This window comes from Eptesicus fuscus, chromosome 8, assembly GCF_027574615.1.
Source record: "Eptesicus fuscus isolate TK198812 chromosome 8, DD_ASM_mEF_20220401, whole genome shotgun sequence".
Lineage (NCBI taxonomy): Eukaryota > Metazoa > Chordata > Mammalia > Chiroptera > Vespertilionidae > Eptesicus > Eptesicus fuscus.
In genome coordinates this window covers 66,204,772-66,219,036 of record NC_072480.1, presented here as the reverse complement: position 1 = coordinate 66,219,036, position 14,265 = coordinate 66,204,772, and the positions used below count along the sequence as shown (strand labels likewise).

Sequence of the window (14,265 nt, the reverse complement as noted above, 5' to 3'; positions counted from 1 at the left end):
ACTGTTCATAATCAAAGCAATTTCATTCATCCTCTGAAAACTTTCTTATTGTGCAGCCATCTTATTATTATCTTATTAAGCAGCTGTAGGAAATCTGACCTTTTAAACAATTAATGGCACCTACTTGGTGCTACCATCCAGTTAGTATCAATCTAATGATGACCATCAGTATCACTCCAGCTGGGCTTCCACGTATAATTTTGTTTTTCTATAGAGAGCAGGTTATGTGTAACAATAAATGCTAAAGAACATACAGATCCTTGATATAGGATGAAGTAGGCTGAATAATTAGCTAGAATAGGAGCCTTGTGTAGTAGGAGTGGGTAGAACGTGAATGTCTAACTTAATGACACACACATACTATCTTTTACCTTTAGTTAAAAACAAGGAGAATAAGTATGTGCCTCTATTTCCCCTATACATTGTTTAAGAAAATATTTTATTACCAATTATTAGGACTCAGAAACTCAGGATAGCAATATCTATTATATTCCTAAATTGTTTTCATATTCTCATCCCCCCCACCGCCAACACACACATATTCCGTTCCCTAAAAACAAACTAACACATCAAACATCTTTGGTGCCTGGGTCCTGTTTAAAATATATTCTAGTCCCTACACCATGCTAAAAGTGAAATAGTTGTCAAGAGAATTATTTTGTTTTTGTAATATATAAAACTGCATATGTGAATTGGGGGAAGTTACTTTATATGGAATTTTCCTCCAAATCATATAATTTGGGTGCATTCTTTTACGCCTGGGAATAATGATAGTGCTTATTCTGAAATGCCCACCTCCCTTTACGTACATGAAAGCTCTCCTGCCTAGTGATCCACAGCAAAATGTGATGAGTGTCATTCACCTTTATTGCAAAACGTGGCATAGATCAATTAGAATGGGTCAGTACTGCACCTGTGCAAATGAGACCATCATGTTTGTCGCAGTCCCTGTCGTCACAGTCGCAGAATTCCCCTGAAATGTACCATTCTTCAGCAGAACAAATGCACTTTCCACAGTGACAAGAACCTGAAATCACAAAGGGTATTATTGATTGTTACCACACAACTAAAGGTTTCCGTCTAGAGTAGAATGCCATCCATGTACTGACAATCGGCTTCTAATAACCTACCTTCCAAAGGTAAAAGTTTATGGAATAGCCAGTTGCTCAAAAGGGAGCTTTACTTACTGTAATTCATAAAGGTTATCCTGAAAGGCTTCATTATGGATCTAGACAGTTGCAATTAGCCTTGAGCAAATGTTCCATGGCTCAGTCTGGTTGAAATGTCAATGAGGGCGGAATGTGGCTGATTTTTATAGATGGCCTTCCAAAAAGGTGTTCAAAATATATGTGTTTTTTAATTTTTTTTCTGAATTGAATCATGTTTTCAAAGTGTCTGTCTTTTAAAGGAATTGAATAGTAAGTTCTATTAAACGAGGGTGCAATTTATAATTAAAACAACTACTAAATTTATTGTGCTTATAATTTTGGATTTTTGTTTACATGATTTTTCTTAAAGTAAGGACTCACCTGCCTTCTGGGTGGCTCATTAAAGTGCTAAAAATACACATACAATCACTCATGTATATTTAACTTATCCAATTTCACCCTTGGGATTTCCTGCCACAATCCAGGAGAGCTCTAATCCCTGCCCTCAAATGTCCATCTTTTATGAGGCTCTTGATCCAACCACCTTTTCCATTACTTCACTCATTTCCTCTCTTTTTACTTCCTACCTAATTAAAAACTTCCTTTTTGGTTATTAAAGATATTTGGCTTGCTGAGAAACCCTTTTATTAATGGCACATTTAGAAAAGAAAATATATGAATTAAATGGTGTCAGAGAGAGGAGAAATCTCTCTCAGCCTAAACGTCTTCACAGGGCAAAATTACTTCTACAATAATAGCAGTAAAGAAAGTTTTCAAGTTAAAAATAACACATAGAATACCCTTCCTCTTCCTTCTATTTCCTTGGATTGATTGCTCTTTCTACATGTGGTTTCCTTTTACCAAAGATGCCTATCACCTTAAAAGACTGTGAAGTAGAAGAATTATTTTGACATATTCAATAAAATAACAGACTTGGTAAATTCAAAATATACTGGGAGGGGGCAGAAATCAATCATTAGTGTCTCTATGAAACATTGCAATTAAAAAAATGGTTAGAGAAAGAAACTTTTATGCATTATTGCTATCATGAAAGGATGCACATAAAGGTGTCCCAGGCATTAAGCACCCCACGCTATTTTATATTATGGAAACTCATATGTGCATTTTAGCTGCAAGAATCCCCAATGGCCAAATTAAACTTTTGATATTCCTTGTCACACTTCTCAGGGTAAGGGAGCAGCCAGAATTAGTTACATGCTGAGAACTGTGTTTACATTTATTAACTTCTTACTTAACCGCAGCATGGTTCCATTTACTTGTTTTACTGAGGGGCTAGGTTGCAAAATAGACAACTTTCAGTTCTAATGAGTGATCAGTACCCTACTGGTTGCTTAGGGCTTATAACTGGGCCTCCCAGGCCAGTCTGTGAGAGTTGGTAGTCTCACCCAGGTACAGTGTTCCTTTATTTAGAAATTTTATTTATTCTAATTTTAAAGACTTTCTGTCAAATCTCTAGGCACAGAAATGTTCATCAGCCAACTGTGCATTTTGCAAATGGATAGAGCAATATTGGAAAACTTGGGGCATTTTAATGACTTCATTAACATATCCTCAGAAGGTATCACATTTAGTGCTTTATGAGTGGAGGAAGATTATTTGAAGAATTCCACTGTTTTTAATTGTTTCTAAAATACTATCCCCCTTATATGCCAAACTTGTTTCTACAACAGATGGAGATATAAATGACTTTATATGTTCATGATATTTATTACACCTAGGATGTAATTTTTTTGCCACAATTCATGGAAAAAAATCACATCTCATTTTTAAACTTTTCCCCTGGCTCTAGAACTATTCTGATCACTCTTCTCACTTCCAATGCTTAGCTTCAGGCCATTGTATAGTATTTTCCTAAAACTGGTCAGCTCAGCTAAAGTGAATGTGGTATACATTGGTAGACCATTTGACAAGTACATTGCATTTCCAGAAGTCTGCTAGTCACTGAAATACTTAGAGTGAAAAATGGGGATTGATTTTTGTGTGTGCTATGAAAAACTAGCTTCTCTCATCAGCGTTTTCCCCAGCTGGGTTGTTCTTTCCTGTTTGTGAATTCTCAGTGCATCTCCGAGGTAGGAAATTCTTCTACTGCTTGTGAAACTAGGAGTAGCATAGCATGTAATAACAACTTAGCGTGGTCATTATTAGGATGTTTTATAGCGCCTTTGTTATAGAGCGACCTGGCTCTCTTCATCAATAAGCAGGGGGCAAATTGCCCTACTCTGGAAAGGGAAAATCGTAGGAAAAGGATTCTGTCAGAAAAATATAAGCCACATGGCTGCCAGGAGGTGACCGATTACTCAGCTCAGCTGGACCGGCACCCACTCGCGCCCATGAGACTCGGTCCAGCATAGGGAGAAGCTGGTCCATCTTGGCAGGAACTCTAGGGTGGTAAATTCATGACCATGACACCACTAATCTATTTATTTTCTTTCTCAGTATGAGGACACTTAAGAATGCTTCCATCCCCTTCTGCTTTTTTTTTTAGTGGCTTCCATTCCTTGGAGATTCAGCCACATTTTCTCATTTATCTTCAGAGCATCCTTAGAACTTAAGAAGGGGAAAGAAATGAAATTCTTCTGCCTTCAAAGATGAGAAAATGGACACACAGGGAGGACAATGGAATTGCCCAGGGCCACAGGGGCAAAAAAGATTTCAATCCGAATCCATCCACTGTTTTTACCTACCTATCTGCCTATCTGTGATGCCTCTCACAAGAAAAAACCTTCATAGAGTTTCAAAAATGAGTTGTGTGTTCCCACTGACGGTTATATTGGGTGAGGCAACTAAAACACTGGTCCAAGTCTGGTTTTTGAAGCCTAACTTTTACCCTGTGTCTTTTCAGGGATGGAGAACCTGCCAGGATGGGGTGTAGGTGAGGGATAGGTAAGTGGGTGGGTGTACCATGGACTTACTCGGATGATGTGGGACTCAACAGTGTCATTGTAAGAGTTCTAAGGAGACTTTTAGTGATCTGCAGTTACAGCCATCATCAGACATCTTTAAGAATATTAGAGGTGATGACCTGGACCTAGAAAGGTGATTATGTACTCTTGGATACACATAAATACTCAAGCAAACAAACAGCCAACGAATTACAGCATGGATTCTGCAAAGGGAGCTGAACGTGGCTCTAAGCTCAGCTCTCTGGTTATTCACATAAACAGCTTGAGTGTAAGGGCGAGCACTCTTGTTAGCTGCCCCATTTACAAAGTGGACTTTCTTTTCCATTCATCAAGCCTGACGAAATGCTGCAACCAACATCCCAGCAGGCAGTTTTCACTATTGTACTCACAACTCCATCTGTTATGAAGGTCACAACAATGTATCTAGTTTTAAATTTTTCTATGGAGTGATTTATTGTCTTGGCTATAAATTTGTAAAGAAATAAAACGCTATTTCTTCATCATCTCCTGAGGTGACGGCTTTATTCACAGATCGTGAGGAGCGCGTGGTGGAAACAGTTGTGTATAAGCTACCAGGCGGTGACCTCAGGCCCACTGCTCCTCCCTGTCCCCTAGTCGGAGAAAGAAAAACACTCCAATTTCCTTTGTGAAGATCAAGGTGAGGGGTTTTCATTTACCATGTTGAGGGAAAGTATATGGAATTCTGGCAAGTCCATGAAACCTATTAAAAAATACCCGGCCCCAGTCAAATAACTTGGAATAGGTTTCACTGCTACCATGTCAAAACCTGTTGTCCATTTCATGAGTTACTCTTTCTGTGGTTCTTTTTTTGTTTTGTTTTGTTAATTCTCACCTGAGGTTTGATTTTTAAAGAGAGTGGAAGGGAGGGGGAGAGAAAGAGAGAGAAAAACATTGATGTGAAAGAGATACATCAACTGGTTGCCTCCTGCACATGCCCTGCCCTACTGGGGCTGGGTTTCAAGCCTGCAACCAAGGTACATGCCCTTGACTGGAATTGCACTCGGGACCCTTCAGTATAAGGGCCAGTGCTCTATCCACTGAGCCAAACCAGCAAGGGCTCTTTCTGTGGTTCTTGAGGTGAGGGGTGGATGGTACCCTCTAAGGAGACAGAAATAACAGCTGCATCCCCACCGGTCTCTGTGCCTATGGGAGAGCACAGTTCCATGGTCCCGGTTTTAATCCTGTTCTTCTAGAATCCAGCACTGATGTCTCCAGAATAAGTGGGAAGAAAGGAGCCTGCAGCCAGCGGCTGCAAACAGAATGCCCACCATCCTCTCTAGCGCCAGCTTCAAAGCATGCAGCCTTGAGGCAGCTTCTACAGCCAGTCTCCTTTTGAAGAACTCTCTCCATTGAAGGATAAACAAACAGTTTATAATATACGCTTTCAACCCTTCATTGATCTGTAGATATAATTCCATCGCCTAAAGCAAACAATTTGAAAAAGGCATTAACTAGAGAGATTTTCTTGTTTTGTTTTGAGGGAAATGCCTTTGAGTTCACCCCCTTTTGAGGGGCCTTTTCTATATTTATGATGCTGAAAATCTCTCCTCAGAATGTAATGACTTTAATGAAATGTTTATTTCTTGAAAACAAACTACCCCTCTTCTTTGCATGAAATTCATCTAGGAAATGACAGAATGGTATTCACCACACAGGTGAGCACGGCTGTGTGTGTGTGTTCCCTTCCTGTACCTGCAATTGGACATGACTAGCAAAGACTCACTTATGAACAATGTTAGTGATTTTATAGTGTCTAGGAAACACACACACACACACACACACACACACACACACACAATGGCTGATTTTTAAAATAAACAAGCACACCAATGTTCTAATACAAAAGTTTCATTCAGTAGAGTTTCTCAGAAAAGCTAATAGCCTTATTCCAAGGATAATGCCTTCATGAAAACCAACAACAACAACAAAAGTATCTAAACGCTAGGGCTCTGTGTTTGAAGCTATACTCAGGAAAAAAAAAATAACTCTAATTCAAACAAATTAATCATTCCTGGTACTTTTTTATACACAGGACACTCCCTTCTGACCTGATAACATTTCTCTCCACCCCCTGCCTCCCCCCAGTTTCCACCTTGATAGTTAATTCTATTCCTACCACCTTTACTCTTATCTTTGTTAATCTCTTCCTAGGCAATTCCTTCCCTCTGTCTCTTCCTTTTAACCTTTCCTTCCTTCCTTCTACCAACAGAGCTTCTTTTTTCTTTTTAAAAAGCTTTTTAATTGAATTTTAGAGAGAGAGAAAGGGAGAGGGAGAGAGAGAGAAAGAAACAGCGATATGAGAGCAAGAGGTCTTAGCTGGGATGGAGCCCAAAACCCGGGCATGTGCCCTGATTGGGAATCAAACTGGCAACCTTTCAGTGCACAAGAGGATGCCCACCCAACTGAGCCAAACCTGCCAGGCCCAACAGAACTCCTTGAACCTAAAGCAAGTGTATCCAGGACCTGAGGGCCCCTGAGAACTGAAATGTTGAGAGATTTGATTAGGACTTGGAATTAGAATGAATTCCATACGAGAACAAACGGGGAACAAAGTGATTGCTTTCAATGCATTTAAGTGCTGCTTGGCTGCTGTAATTGCATTAGGTGGAAGGCAAGGCCTCCTTGCCAGAACTCTGTAAACACCAGTCTCAAACACAGAATTCCTGGAAACCAAGGACATGCTCGTCTATTAAAATGAGCATGTTTGTATCCATTTTCAGCCTTCCTCCTGGCACCATATGTGGTCACCGCATCCATCTGATGTTATTTTTTGCAATTACGTCAAGAGGCCTCTTTCATCTGGAGAGCATTGGCCTTGGTGATAATCGGTAAGTGACAGCCACTGTTGAGGGGCACAACCCAGAGGCGAGTTCTGCTGACACCTCCTCAGCAGACTGACTGCTTCCCTGTGTTTTCTTCAGAAACACATTTACCTGCACTCCTGACCCAGGGTAGGTGTTGGAGGGTAGATGTAGCTTCAGCTATAAAAGTCTGAAAAGGGAGGTGGTTTGTTCTGCAAGGAGGTAACTGAGCCGCAGAGGAGAGCTGGAGAATGACATTCAGTTCCAGGCCGGGCGGCTCCCTAACATTTAGTGAGAATCCCACAAGCTTCCAGAGCGTTTTATGCAGACCCGTCCCGGGCTCTGCTATTTCACAGGTGAACTCAATGATTATACCTTTACCTTTTGGGGCCCATTCAGGTCCCCGCATATCTTATTGTTCTTTCCTTTTTATACAATTATTCATTGCATTTCATTCACAATCAGGTTGTATACAAGTGGCTGAGGATCTTTTCACACGCAACCCATCTCATGCATTTCATTTTCTTGGATGCTCAACTTCACGTGGTTCACTTTCAAACGTAATAAGGGCAGGTACAAGCAGAGGACGGAGTGATCTTCATTCACGCAAAGTGCAGTCTGAAAGAGGTGTTTGCTACGGGCTGCTGTACGAGCCGTGTGTCCCAGCAGGGATCCAGGCCAAGCTCCGGCAGAGACACTCACCCTTTCCGGAGCACAGTATGCCGTCTGCTGACTCACACAGACTCTTGCTCAGTTCCTCCGTCATGTTGCACTTCCTGGGATGTTGGCAGAGCCTTCCGAACCATCCTCTCTCACACACGCAGCGGCCGCAGGAACACGTGCCGTGGCCTGCGAGCGGGGAGGGAGAAGGAGACGGTAAATATCTGGCTGATTGCAGCGTCTAAGGAAGAAATATGTAAACCACAGGTTCTGGTTTCCCATCTAGCAAACACACTTTCCCTTTATGCATAGTCACTGGGCGCGTGACTGCTGAAAAGAACTTCACAACGAAGTTCCAGCTCTACATAGCACGTTTGAATGCAGCAAAGGAGATGGCCTCAAGCGAGAAAGAACCCTTGAAACAATTTGACATGGGATTTTACTATCTTTTCTTGCTACAAAATACGTCATTTGCGTCATTTGCGTTTTTAGCAGTATGGAGTCTCGGTGCTTTTCTTCACTATACACACCATGATACCCAGACGAGTGGGCAAGGCTAGTCACGTGACCGTTGATGCCGCATTTATTGATTACAATCCTACTGTTTACTAATGAAAATAAAAGATTAATTTCCATAAGAAATGAATGGCATCTGGTATTATAGTTCTTTATCTGTGTGCCTCTTTTCTTATTAATAAGAACAGATCTAAGCGTAAGTAACCATGTCTCTCTATTGTTGTCTACAAGTTAGAAAAGGCATGAGGCTTTGATTCATGTCTCCAACTTTCTTTTCCTTTTGTTTCCATCATTGACTCCTGGTTTGGGGGATGTTTATCTTTTGGCAATATATACAACATTGTATTTGTGGCAAGTATTCACTGGCATACACATCTGTCTAGTTGCTTGCCACCAATACCCCATTAGATTGCACCATCTTCCTAAAATGTTTCTTGTTTCCAATCAATGCTTTATCATTTTTTAAAATCCTTTTTTAAAGATGTGCATTACCTGAGAGCCAAATCTCTCCAAACAGGACAAACAAAACAGCTATTTGTTTGGCTGCTTTGAGTCTTACTGAGTCTCTATTATGAACACAGCATTTTGCTAAGCACCAGGGTACGCAAAAGCAAGCATCAAGGACACAGTTGTTGTCATTCCAACTGCTCAGACCTCTGAACCTGTTGGCACCATTCTGTCTTGAACATTTGCAGTAGCAGGACCTTCAGAGTAAACCTATTCCATCTGCTTCCTCCTATATTCAGCTTTGCACAGGAGGGATTAGGGGCCAAGGCTGAATATTTTTCAATTTGTGGTCATGATTAATTTAACCTAAACTCCCACAAACTCAGGTAAGTTTTTTCATAACACATGATCATCTGGAAGTTCATGGAAAGCAAATGGGAGGCAAGCTCAAAAGAGACCTGGATTAACAGACCTATTTCCAACAGCCTCTTCTTATCCATATGTTGATTTACTAAATTTAATCTCACAGCCCTTTGATTTGGGTATAGTCAAGAAATTAAGATCTAGAGAAACAAAGCTATTTTACCCCAAAGCACATGGCTCAACTACACAGACTCATACCTTGATGCCAATGTCTCTGATTTTAATGTCCACTCTTTTTCCATTGGTTCACATTGTTTCTATATTTCATTTAGGAAAATGAATGATGATTATCAATTTGAGACAACTAAAAACCTTTTATTAATTGCTATCTTTTTTTAGCTGCTACACAGTTAGAAGGCATACTTTGATATTCATGGGCTCTTACTTCTTGAAAAGTGTTTCCTGTATTGATTTTCATGACATTAGACTCTCCTTATCTTTTCAACACTCCTCCGTTGTTTATTTATTCTTCTACTTTTTTTCCTGACCCAATTAATGTAGGCATCACAATTGTCTATCATCAATCATCTTTTATCTCTCTATAATTTCTCCTTTGAATAATTCATCACCTCACAGGATTTCTGATAATCTCAGTCAATGATCAAAGGACTGTACCACACCTGTGATTCCATACTTTGTGTTCTACCAGCATACAAAATTGACACTTCTAAACCTGTATATAAAATTTTCTTTCTAAAAGCTGCTTTTCTGTATTGTCCATTTATTTTAATGATATAACTTTCCTCTCAGTCAACCAGTTTGAAATGTTTTGAACCATATTTGAGTCCCTGTTATTCCCCTCATCTAAGGAGTTGCCAGGTTCTGTTGAAACTAACTCCAACATATCCACTCATATCACCATCATAAACCTTTGAGAAACCTTCCTGTCATGTCTTCTCCAATATTCCTGCTCACAGCTTCCTATTATACCACTTACTCACATCACAGCCTTCATATATGGTGCTGTATGACTCCCCAATGTTTATAATATGAAGTTCACCTACTTTCCTTAAGTTTTAGGTTCCTGAAATAGAGTGCCTAGCTACTTTTCCAACCTTATAATCTCTCCTCTTATCCCCTTACCAAGTTGACCTACTCCTTCTTCTCAATTTATTCCCTGTACTTTTCTGACTTCATACCTTTGTTTTGATAAAAAATGCTGTCCTTCTGTCCCCCTACTTCACACATCCAGGTCCTACTTAGTTTTCAAACCTCTGTGAAAACTTTCCTAATATCCCCAAGGGAAATTCGTCTTATCCTTTGAATTTCTGCACCACCTTATTTCTCACCTCTGTGGTGGAACTGGTTGTCTTCCACCTTGTAGTATGTAGTTTATGTAGTTATTTATTAAATAAACCTTTTCCTTGTCTGTGAATTCCTTGAGAGTAGGAATCACTTCTGATCATCACTGTAGCCTTCAGAGTGCCAAGCACACTGCCTTAATCATAGCAGATCCTCAAAAGACTTTTAGATTGAGATCATTTCTTAAACAATATCTCCTCATTTACAAAATTAATCACAACTGAGAACTGTAAACTGAATCCAGGACATGTTTACAGGTCATCTGGTTAAAGAACTGTCTTTCAAGACCAATGAACAGTTCTTGGATGACTACTATGTTTCTACATTCTGTAAAGTGGAGTGAAGTTAGAGAATTGGTGTCCCAGAAGAGCTACACAATCAATCAATAGTTATTAAATTGATGGTATCTTGACTTCTCCAATAAAACGAAAGTTCACTTAAAGTGAGGTCTACTTAAGAAGTTCAAAAAAAGGTATCCATCTTTGGAGGTAGATAATCTGGTATACACAATAAGTAAGAAAGCAATAGAGAGCATCTAATACCAAACCCATTGAGCTATGGGACTTGTTAAATGTCTATGTTTCCTACTGACTCAGGTTAGTAAGAATTATAATCAATTTGGCATAATTAGAATAATTAAGTCTCTATGGCAGAGAAAGGCATTCTGCCTTTGACTTAGAATATCATTGAGAATAACTCAATGTAAGGATAGGTGATTGGTTTTTATTTACTAGCTCATTTATCACATCTTTCTATAGCATTAGGTTGGCATCTAGCCTAGACAATAGTCAAAATGCATTGGTATTTACATGCTTTGATTCACCATTTACATAACTTCCCTTTAGTTAAAAACATATTAAATGCTTTCAATAATATCTTCTTTATAAACTTTAATAATTTTAGTCATACAATTCAAGAGCTATTTGTGGTGCACCAGGCGTCATAATACACCTACTATTATAGTGTTTTCAGTGCACAAGGGGAGAAAACAAGTAACACATGAATAAATGCACTTGAGCTACGGAACCATTAGAGAGGATGTTAGGATATTCAATAGTGAGAATGCTGTTTACTGGGCTTGTTAGGGAAGGATCCGTGATAACCAAAGGATGAGAAGCAGCCATAGAGGCAATATTCTAGGAAAGCTAATGAAAATTTCTTGGAATAAGAGAGAACTTGGCATGTTTTAGGCAGAAAAAAAGGCCAGTGTGTTTGAAGAATAATGAGTAAGAAAAATGGAATAAATAATGAAGTTGGAGAAATATTCAGAAATGAGAGCATAACAAACTGTTTATTTTTGGTAAGGAGTTTGAATTTTATTCCACTAGAAATAGGAATCATAGAAGAGTGATAAGCAAGAGTGATGTGATATAATTTACAATTTGTACATTTATTTTGACAGATAAGTGTGAGAAATTAAGGTGTGTTGGGAAGAAGTGAATATGGGGAAAGTGAGCAAGTATTGCAATAGTCCAAGAAAAAGGTGATAGAGGCTTAAAATAGGATGGCGGAAGAGCAAATGGAAAGAAGGAGATGGAGATATACTTTGTTAGTGGTGCTAATGAGACTTATTGTTGAATTGGATGTGGCAGGTGACAGAAAGGAAGCTAGAAAATATTTTGAATAATGATGCTTTTGATTAGCTAAGGAACCTTAGGAGGGAGAGGTTGAGAGCAGCAAATCAGCTGTTTTGAGCCTCATATGATTGAGATTTTTTTTTTTTTGGTAGGAATTTTTTATTGGCCATTTACTAAGAGTGGACTTTGGGGGTCTTAGGGATGTGTAAGTCTATCTTTAGAAGACACTACAAGGAGTTTCTGAAAGTGGTGGTAAGAAGTTACACCAACTATGAAAATATGGAAGTTCAGTTGCTCTCCACCTTCATCAGTAAATGGTGTTGTCAGTGGTTTTATTTTGTCATTTTATTAATGTTTGGTTTTGTTTTCTTTTTACCTTCTTATGTGAGATACTTCTAAGACAACCATGTGGAAAGTTAAGGAAGCAATTGACACTCGTCTGGTGGGGAGGACAGGTTAGGGCTAAGCATATCCATGCTGCAGTTTCTGCAAGAAGATGGCATTTAAAGCTTTGGAAGTGAGTGAACCTACTTAGGAAGAAACTCCAATATTTAGGGCTAACATAGAGGAGGAGAAGCCAGACAAGGTATGAACATTCAGTACAGAAGCAGAAAAATAAAACGATTGTGTTGTCTCATAAAATGACAAAGAAGGCCATTAAGAAAGCCTACTAAATGGAATGTTCCTGAAAATTGGTTAAAAAAAATAAGACTATAACAGTAGTTTCAGTCAGCTTTTGCTGTACCAACCCTGCTCTATTACCACCTAGGTCTCTGAATAGCTCTCCTAGGGGTTGCAGAACTATTGTAGAAATATTCAGATTTCAGTGAGAACACTGTCTCTGTTTTGTGGTAGAATCCAGAGAATCCAGTGATAAGTTATCTTGTTATAAGTGTACAATAATAGGTCAATCTAGAACAAAGATGGAGGAAGAACCAGCCTAATGAACCATTTGAAGTACACTAAATCTACCTTCACCTGACTTCTCAAATCTTCAGACAGGTGAGTAGTTTTCCACTCCATCTCCATTTCCAGTGCCATCCATCCTGTCCCAAATACTTACTCCCGTCAGTGATTTTTGTTCCTGGTCCTATTTCTTCCCCCACACCAAAATATTCCCCAAGAATGCTCTAGACCTGTGTTGTCCAATTTAAATTTATTAAGCAAAATTAAAAATTCAGTTTCTCAGTTGCACTAGTCACATTTCAAGTGCTCAGCAGCTACATGTGACCAATGGCTGTTGTGTTGAATAATTCAGAGTTAGAACATTCTCATCATCTTGGAAAATTCTATTAGACAGTGCTGCTCTAGACAATGACCCTTTCCAATAAAATTCACTGACTCAGAGACACACTTCCTTATAACACTGCAATGATGGTTCTCAATTGGGAAACTGGGCCATGAATGGATCCTGATTGTGTCAGATATGATATTCTGCCTGGATGACATTCTTTTCCCCTTGTTAATATTAGGAGAGCACTTGTTTTGTTATTACTGTTTGTTTATTTGTTTGTTTTTGAGGGAAGTGATAATATGTCCATATGGAAGATGTTTTATTACCCAGGCTCTTTTTTACCTAGAGGTGCCCCTAGGACAGAGCTCTAATAATCTTATCTAATAAAAGGGTAATATCCAAATTAACCATCACTCCATCACAAAGATGGTGGTGCCCATAGCCACAAGATGGCAGTGCCCAGTCCCCTCAACCCCACCAGAGTCCCCCAGTCCTGGGGCGGGGGGTGGCCACTGAGAGCGGGCAGCGTGAGCGGCCTGGTGGAATGCTTGCTTCATCACCGTAGCGACGAGGCAAGTGTCCTGTCCCCCCCACGGAGGGCCTCTGGGCCACGGAGAGCCTCTGGGAAGTGGGCGCAGAGCTGCCAAGCCCTGCAGAGAGCTACTGGCACACGGTTTCATGCGCAGAGCTACTAGTTGAGATATAAGAGAAAACTTTGTGGGTGAGGTTTCCAGGAAAGTGATTATCTTCCAAAGAAAATGGGACAGACTCAGTCAGCAAGTGTCCTTTGCCCTTTGTCCTTTTTTCCTTCCCCTTTCTTCTTTCCTGGAAGATGGACACAGCTGGAGGTTTTCTAGGAGCATGGCAATAAAAGTCATACTGGAAGGACAGAGTGGAAGGGAAGCTAGGAGGGGTGTGGGGTATTGCTGGATCTCAGGCAGTCACCTCAACATCCATCTCTGAAGTGACAACCAGCAGACTTATTTGTTTAAATTACCTTCAGCCAACCACAGTCCTAACTGATACACTTAACAAACACAGAAAAGAGGTTTGTGATTTGGACATGTAATTTGGAGACAATCCCACTACTGCCTATATTGTCCAGCTAAAAAAGACTTGGCCTGAGGTCCTCCTCAACGTGAGAAATCTCGTGGTGCTGGGCTCTCTGCACTCACACATTCAGGCTGCATGAGCTCCTTCCAATTGCAGCTA

General features: G+C 39.9%; 1 protein-coding gene across 3 annotated transcripts in view; it reads right to left on the bottom strand.

The window, feature by feature from the left end:
• ITGBL1 (integrin subunit beta like 1) overlaps positions 1–14,265 on the bottom strand; it is a 196,086-nt gene that overhangs the window by 2,470 nt on the left and 179,351 nt on the right. For all 3 annotated transcript variants that reach the window (XM_008143959.3, XM_028148869.2, XM_054719922.1), the window contains 2 exons: positions 7,597–7,743; positions 914–1,027 (listed from right to left, as the gene is read on the bottom strand). In XM_008143959.3, the coding sequence (XP_008142181.1) occupies positions 914–1,027; positions 7,597–7,743 (261 nt within the window). The remainder of the gene's footprint in view (positions 1–913; positions 1,028–7,596; positions 7,744–14,265) is intronic.